The sequence below is a fragment of the Drosophila erecta genome, unplaced genomic scaffold, assembly GCF_003286155.1.
Source record: "Drosophila erecta strain 14021-0224.00,06,07 unplaced genomic scaffold, DereRS2 tig00000126-arrow-pilon, whole genome shotgun sequence".
NCBI lineage: Eukaryota > Metazoa > Arthropoda > Insecta > Diptera > Drosophilidae > Drosophila > Drosophila erecta.
In genome coordinates, this window is record NW_020825209.1 from 11,161,341 (window position 1) to 11,169,758 (window position 8,418).

Sequence of the window (8,418 nt, forward strand, 5' to 3'; positions counted from 1 at the left end):
CCAAGGACTATTCGTGTATTCGAGTGCGTTCTACTATGATCTATTATAAGGTTTTAGCGGACAAACTGTTAATGTTAAATCGGGGCCAACGGCTAACTTTGACTGATATTTGATAATTATAATTACTTGTGATTTACATGGAATCATATGGTAAATGCTTGCAAAGTTATTGTCCTTTACTGTTTAAAAAACGCTCTCTAAATGGAAATCTATATGTGTCCGTATTATCGGCGTGTGTATATATGATTCCCTTAAAAAAGTTTTGATCCTTGAACCAACTAAATCTAATTACAAAACACGCGGCCCTACAAAAATTTGAACGAACACAAATCACAAAAGTACAAACATTACATATACTCGTAGTACAGACATATATCATCAATAATATTATATATATCGCCTATGGATTTAAGCTATCGTAAATACTTTGATTTCCTTCGAAACGACACAGACGCACTCTGAATTCACTTCATTTGCTATTATATCATATCACAATGCTTAAAGGGCTCACCGCTTCTCGATTCTCGATTCTCGAGTTTTAATTTCGATTTCGATTGGGCTGCAAATTCAACAACGATGGATTGCCAAACGACGATCTATCCATAGAGTTCTAATATAACAGGCTCACTGGTCGCTAGGCTAAACCATACAGCTCGCGAAATAATTGTATTTCATTGGCATGTCTTCGATACTACTTCATTCCGATCTCTATCTATCGGTTTCCATTGGGTTAACCCAACGCAAATTGAACTCCAGGAGTGGGGGTTCGGTAAAGTGGGAAATTTGAGATGCCAAGTGGCAGACGATCTTCCAAATGGGAAAATAATATGAGCACTGAAATGTAGCCAAGTAAGATAAACAGGCCCTTTTGGGTCTTACTTCTACAAAACTTCAGTTTCCATAAACAAGACTGGGAATAAATATTATTTGAATGCTTCTTTGGCCAAAAATATAGCAATAATATCTTAGATAGATGATAGTTAAAAATGGATAAAGTGGCATACGCAATTATTTCGCTCGCTGTATGCGACAAATTTCAACAAGTGTGTGACTCTTTTTGATCGATGCTGCATCTGGCAGATACACTCGGTTCATAACAATAGTGCGCTCAAATATGGGTATTTCTGTTACTAGTTAATAGGATCGTATGTCCTTTGGTGCGGGTTTTTAGATTACATGGCTGTATAATACTTCTGGTTGTGTGTTGATAAGCAGTAGAAAAGTAAGAAAGTCTCATGGCTAGAGTGTGGTAAATGCAGTTTTCCACAAGGTTTTCTTCTGGTTTAGGTATATCGCTTCTGCAAAAGGGGTTTCTCCAACTAAGGAGGCGGTGTAGTCAGTGCCAGTGAGGCGGAAAATTTCGCCGTTGATGTGAGCCGCCGTCGCCGCCTGTGATCTCCTCCAGACTTCTAGACGATGCTGTTCCGCTTGGCGGTGGAGCGTTGCAGGGTGTTTTGCATGGCGGCCACCACCGCCTCGGCGCCGCCCGTGAAAATCGGCTGATTGACCGCCCGCCGCAGGACATGCCACATGGCCACCGGTTTCCTAAGCGACGAGAGCATCTGGTGCCAGTGGCGCAACCCCTTGCCCACCGCACAGCTGCCGGCCACGATGTGTCCCAACGGGGTCACCCCATTCGTTGTCACCCCGAACACGGTGACCCGCAGCTGGGTGGTGGTCAGACTAGGTGGCGGCACACTGAAGATCATCGACTCGTTGAAGATCGGACTGCGATCCTTGCGCTTCAGCGAGGTGCGCTTCTTCAGCACCTTGCGATCCTTGTCCATCAGGTAGACCTAGTGCAGAAAATATGCAACAAGTAAGTTAAGGCTAATCTTAATTACCTGTAGAGTGCAACTGGTGACCCCGTATCCCACTCTATATGTGTTATAGTGTTCCCGCTCACCTTGACGAAGACGCTGTGCACCGTTTCGGCGGATTCCGAAACCGGTTGATCCCCGTCCAGCTTGAGATTCCGTGCCTTGACCACCACAATGGTCAGTCTTTCCGCCGTGGGCAGGTAGCTTAGCGAGAACATCAGCTCGCCCCAGCGGGCGTTGCACTTGCGCGAATCGGACAGCGGTATCCACGTGGTGATGGGGCGTGGCATCTCCCCGATCTCCATCTCCGCCTCCCCAATGAGCGTGTGGGCGGGGCCGTTGTGGTACAGGTGGAACCACAGCGAATGACGCGCCTGCCGCTTGTGCAGCCAGAAATCGAAGCTTTCGTTGTAGTTGGGCGTCAGTGCACCCTTGACCACCTGAATCGCAAATGGAGAACATGAATGGAGCACTTAGGTAGTGTTTAATTACTGTCCACCTTTGTTTGCATAGCTCCTGGATGATCGGGCACCAAGTAGACGCGCACAAAGGTGTCGAGAGACTCAACGCTGAATGGACATATGAGTCCCTTGGCCTCAAGGACACTAACAGTCAGTTCCATGCCCTCGTTGCTAATGCTCATTCTGTTTAAGGGAATTGTGAAATTTCATAATATGGAGATGATTTCTAAAGACAACTTACTGATCGTAGTTAAGGCCAACGCATAAATATCCGGTTATCTGGGTGTAGGGCTGATCCAGTTGATCCAGGAATAGCGTTGAATCCGAAGTAACCGAATCGCAGGAGATGGCTCTCTCCAGATTGATGCCCTCCATCGATCCGGGTATAGATCCCGCATGGGAATCCAGGGATACCTGGGAGCTATTCCGTCTGCCCAAGCCCAAGCCCATGCCCAGACTCAAAGTGGAGTCCTGTCGCAGCAGGGAGCGTCCAAAGGACCAAGTACCATTGCCATTCCCGTTGACATGACCAGTGCCTGGTCCTGTGCCATTGCCATTGGCCGTCGGACTATTGACACCCAATTTCCGAAAGAGATAATCCTCGGAGATGGTCTTTTGCAGCAGATGCGGACCCTTGACGCGTTGCGAGATTCCCGTGAAAGGATTGGTTGTGTTATGGAGCTTCAGGAGTCTGCTGGACAGACTTTGGCTCTCTACGAAAGGATTGCCATTGTGATTGCTGATGGCTGGCGTATCCATTGGAACAGGCGCTGTTGGAGGCTTTAGAGGAGCAGTTATTGGAGTACTTTCACTGCCAGAAATAGTGGTATTTTCCAGAGCAGTAACCGCGGCATTCAGAGGTTCGCAAATGGGATTACTGGGTATCTGCTCCGTGGACTCGCACAGGAAGGGATTAGTGCTGGAGTTCCTCCGCTTCAAAGCAGGCGCTTTCCGCTCACCCTCCCGCGTCGGGTTCACCACAGGCTGCTCCGGCTGGCCTGCGCCAATGATGGCCGGCTGCTGGGACACCTGCCGCTTGGCAATGGGCCTTGGAATCGCCGTACCAGACATGTTCACCGAAGTCGACGTGGTGAGTCGTGGCGGAGGTGGTGCCTCCAGTGGCTGCGGCAGCACAGCAACCCCACCAGCACCGCCCGCAGATCCACCATTTTGACGGAGGCAGGAGCGACGCTCCTGATCGTTGGAGGTCGCCAGCTCGCTGGGCGTGGTGACCTCGTTTACCTGGCTCAGAGAGAAGGTAACCGTTTTGCCGGCTGCTGCAGCGCTATTTGGAGATGGAGCTGGTCGATCCGGCGGTGGCGGTATCTTAATACCCGAACGCGGAAGATGCCACATGGCCGTGGTGGCCTGGAGGGCACTGGATGATCCGGTTATCGAGACCGCACCGCCGCCGTTCATTAGGAACAGGTGCGTCTGATGCGCCTGATGCGTCTGATGCGCCTGATGCGCCTGTTGCGCCTGATGCGTCTGCTGGGAGCGATTGTAGTCCTCCTTGTCGATGGTGTCGAAGCGCTTGAAACTGCCGCTGGTGCTCAGCAGGAACTCGGAGCCGGATTGTATCTGTGAGTTAAGAGAAGTAGAAAAGTGTAAACCTATACATTTACCATTTCGAAAACTATTCTCTGCGACTTAATTTACCCATTTAAGCATACTTTCTTGAGATATATTGAGAAAGCGCGCAGGATACTTACACTGGCCATATAGCCATTGGCATGGAATAGCTTTTGCTTGTGGTTGGATAGTCCGATCTTTTCCTCCTTGCTGGATCGCATCCGCATCCAGTTGGCGGCCCTCGGACCAAGACAGTGGCAGGCGAACAGGACGCCCAGGATCAGAACTGCCAGGAGCAGTAGCGCCAAGGAAATGGTGAAGCTCATCATATCCGGACGAGTGCCATTCGTTTATCAATCCAACCAATCCTGATTCATTCGTTCACTCCGTGCCCCTGATGGAATACAAGAAGTTCCATTTCGTTGCTAAACTTCTATTACAAAAATTGAACGAGCAACCAACCAAGTTGCATTCCCTCGTTTTCCTACACAACCCAACTAGATAACAATGACTCATCTGTCCGCAGTTTTTCTTCCTCTAAAAACGAAAATAAAACCCAAATGTTTTCATCGGAAACTGATGACAATGGGGGATAGGTGGGGTTTGGTATTCTAGAGATTTGAAAAACACTTTCATCTCGCATCGCTTTACACTGAGCAATTTGCCTCATCATTGCGATGTGGGGGCGTCTATGTGGGATTTTTTTTGGGGCGGTGGGTGGGTACAGGTGCTCGTTCTCGTTCTCAATCACAAACTTTGACAGTTTCTCAATTGAATTTGTAACCGAAGACGCAGCATTGCCACTTCAAAGCGGCGGCAACCAGAAGGGGTGACATGTCATACAAGTGCTGATGAGGAGGATGAGGAGGAGGATTGTCCACGGCGACCATTGCCATGGATCATTCCGTCGACAGACCGCCGAATCTCTTTATCACCCACGTTATCATCCGGTCTGGACTGACGTCGTCAGGCACTCAACGAGCTTAGGTAACTTGCGACTTGGGGCTTATGATGGATTACAGTCGAACCTCTTCAGAATGAACAAATAATTGGCACGCAACGAAGTACTGTTTGAAAATAGACCATTTTCACTGCTTTCCCTCTGATTTTGAGCGTCCCTTTTATGGCTCTCAAAAGTGTTAATAAATTTCCCAATTTATATTTAAGAATTTACATTTTATATAGCATATATGGGATTTTCTCAGCTGAAGTGCCAGGTGTCCTAAAATACCAGCACTTTGCCCATAACATTGGAAATAATGGCCCAAATATGAAATGCCCTACCTCGTTAAGCTCGTAATCACATTCCCAATCGATTTGCATTCAAATCTGGAGATTTTATTTTTTGCCATTTTAAAGATGTAAATTTACCCCTTACATAAAATGGAAAAATATACCAAAAATGAATTTTCCTAAATCCGTCAAAAAGTAATAGGGCTAGTTAATATTGGTAATTGGCTGATCAAACAAGTTATGAAGCAAAAACACTTGAATTTTGCACAAAGTCGTTTTGTGATGCAGTATTTAGTACTAATTTTCTTAGTAATAAGTTCCTGTACAAAGAAAATCGCACTTTGCCATCTATTAGAAAGGTCCCTAAAAAATTTAGCAAAGGAAATATAAGAAAATAGAATTTTGCAAATACTTCTACCTGTACAGAATTACCGAACATTTAGTTTAGGGAAGCTGCACTGTATATTACCAAATCTATTAAATGGAAATGTTTGCTAAGCCTGGCTATTTATTTTCGCTACTCTGTACACTTTCATTTGCTCGGAGGTGCCTCGTATCCAGTTCATTGAGCTGGGAATCAAATCGGTTTAATTATACATGTGCCCCGGGTAACAGAGCATTACATTAATGTATCAAAGCATGGGGTCGCCTATGGGATACCGTGCAGTAAGAGAAATTAGGAATTAATACCAAAGCAGGTTGCTTAAATTAAGTTGCAAAACTAGTTACCATTTCTAACCATTTAAGAAACAATGAAGTTAAATGAAATATGTGCAAATTAAAGCAAGTTTATGAGAGATTTAGGTGCTCCTTTATCAAAGCTGTTTTTCTGGCGAAAACCTGACAAAATAACAGAATACTCGTATACCAAATTGGCTTTATAATCCCCATAAAGCAGTGCCCACAGAGGCAGTAAAAAGAGCATTATATTCTGCGAAACTGTGCGTAATTTCAGTCGTAATTGGCCATTAAAATTTGGCTAGTGTAGTAGGGCCAAGTTGGTCGCACATCGTTGTGGCTTAGGAGGACTTTTAGCCGGGCCAAGAGGCAGCAGCCAGCTGAAGTGCCACTTTTCATTAACCTACTGGGAGGTCATTCCACTGGCTTTGCTCTGTCTTTTGTTGCTGCAGGTGCACAAACACACACACACGCGCACACACACTCACACAGGCTCCTTCGATATCTGATGTATGTATATGCATAGGCCACATACTATACCATATATACAATATATACCATATTTGGTTTTGGGCCTGAAAGTGTCGCCCCGAATTAGCCAGAGATGACCTCTTTTGCGCCATCGGAAATGGGACAAGTTGAGAAGTGAACGGCGGCAGTCACGTTCGGCGAGTGACAACTGTAGCCCTTAGCCCATTTTCCATTTCCAGCGAAAACAAAGAGCAGAAATCAAAAAACTTTTCACTGTGAAATGGAGAGTGAAAAGCAGGCAAAAGTCAAAGTAATCAGAAATGGGGAAGAGCCAGGAGATGGAGGCCCAAGATAAAAGGCCAAAAATCTAGAGCAACGCACACACAGAGACACACCGAAACGCAGCTCATTTGGATTTTCCTGCATTTTCCCACTCGCACTTTTACCAAACAAAACAAAAAGAAGCTGCAATTTCTTACCTCACTTATGCTCGCTGATCATTTGGCCACGATTAAGACAGCAAATACTTTAACACTCGCATTTAACAATACAAATAATAACAAGTAGTAGCGCTGCGGAAAGAGGAAGAGCAGGAAGCGGAAGTGCGGGCGGAAAATTCGCTCATTTTCGTAGACCGTTCGGTGCCAAAACTCGCGGCCAACTGGGTGAAAGCTGGCCAAACACAGCAACAACTTTGCTCCACTTTCCCACTGAAATGCGTTTTCCCAGCTTAAAGCTTCCCCTTTGAAAACAATCCGAGCTTCGTCCTATTTCCGGACTTTGCGGCAGTGAAAAGCGAGCTTTGGGACAAGCTCTGCCATAAAGGATACTTATAGCAAAGGCTATGATTGTATGGCAGAGCAAAACGCAACCATAAATATATAGCACAGCGAAAACTTCACCTAAATTCTATAAAAGTGAATATAAATGCCATAATTGGGACTATGAATTATCCATAAACGGGTGATGAGAAATGTTTGTAGCGAGCCTTTTATGGTGAAAGCTTTATTTCTATTTTACTAATTAAATATTTTTAAATATTGCAATATTTTTATTTTCTTGGAAATAAAGTATAATTTGTATTGTATAACGTTTCAATGCAATTACTTTGATTAAAATGTGCCTAAAAGTATAAAATTAACGAAAAATATATGGTTTGAGCTACAGATGTCGAATTTATTTTCATAGTTTAAGAAAATAAATTGCAGTACTAAATAAATGCAATCAGAGAATATACCCATCTCAGAATAGATAGAAGATATAAGAGGTATTCCACTCCTAGATTAATATAAGTTGAGTTATGGAGCTTAGAACTTCAGTCTGTCCGTTTATACGGACGGACGGACAGACGGACGGACGGACAGAAGGACGGACATGGCCAGTTCGACTCGGCTATTGATCCGGATCAAGAATACATATACTTTATATCGTCGGAAGCGTTTCCTTCTGCCGGTTACATACTATTCAACGAAAAAAGTATACCCATTTACTCTACGAGCAAATTTGCTGTAGGCGATATTTTCCAGTTGCCTCGTGTCACGACTTCCACCAAAACACGTGCGGCGCATATCTGTCCTACGAAGGGGCTGCAATCGGCTTGGAAGGCAATATAACATGTAGCTACACTGTTATACGCTGGCTACTGGGCAATACCGCTGTACAGCATCCCCACTTCCGGTAACAGCGGCACTTCGGCTACTTTCCCCAAGCGTTGGCCACTTCCCCTCACTGTTGGCCCAGGGGCAACTTTTGTGGACCGAAAGCTGTAGGACAGTTTGACCTTACTCAATGTTACTGCACTCCCTAATCCTGGAATTTTAACATTTGCCGAATCCGAATCGCTTTAAGCGGATTAAGAAAGCAGGCGAATGAAAACTAAAGGAATGATAGGTGCGGGTAGGGCGATGGGGCTTCTCCCCCTTTTTTGGCGGGGCTTGGGGCAACCGGGGAAGGGGGTCTTCAGAACCTGAATAATAGATGGATACACACACAAGGGTCGGCCTTTCGGCCGATAATGGCTTTAATTCGTGGTCAATCTAGCGTGACTCCCCAAAGGATGCTCGGCGCGAAATGTTTTTACATCTCTCGCTCTCTCGAAGCCCCGAAGCGCCTAATAAATTTCACATTTTGCAACTTGCCGCATTTTGATTTTGCGGCCATTACGCAATTTTTGGGCACTGCCC

General features: G+C 45.5%; 1 protein-coding gene across 1 annotated transcript; it reads right to left on the bottom strand.

The window, feature by feature from the left end:
• Positions 1-1,341: 1,341 nt before the first annotated feature.
• Positions 1,342-4,187, bottom strand: LOC6551135. Its single transcript, XM_001978245.3, has 6 exons — positions 3,994-4,187; positions 3,761-3,862; positions 2,523-3,715; positions 2,320-2,464; positions 1,907-2,260; positions 1,342-1,796 (listed from the first exon to the last, which is right to left on the bottom strand). Exons 1-6 carry the CDS (start codon positions 4,180-4,182, stop codon positions 1,410-1,412), a joined length of 2,370 nt encoding a protein of 789 aa, XP_001978281.1. The 5' UTR covers positions 4,183-4,187; the 3' UTR covers positions 1,342-1,409.
• Between the last annotated feature and the right edge of the window lie 4,231 nt (positions 4,188-8,418).

Excerpts from the sequence above, each read along its gene's own strand:
- LOC6551135 (XM_001978245.3), bottom strand. The coding sequence starts at position 4,182 with ATGATGAGCTTCACCATTTCCTTGGCGCTACTGCTCCTGGCAGTTCTG. Across the intron at positions 3,863-3,993 it reads CCAATGGCTATATGGCCAGT|ATACAATCCGGCTCCGAGTT; the intron begins GTAAGTATCCTG and ends CTTAACTCACAG. Across the intron at positions 2,261-2,319 it reads CAGGAGCTATGCAAACAAAG|GTGGTCAAGGGTGCACTGAC; the intron begins GTGGACAGTAAT and ends TTTGCGATTCAG.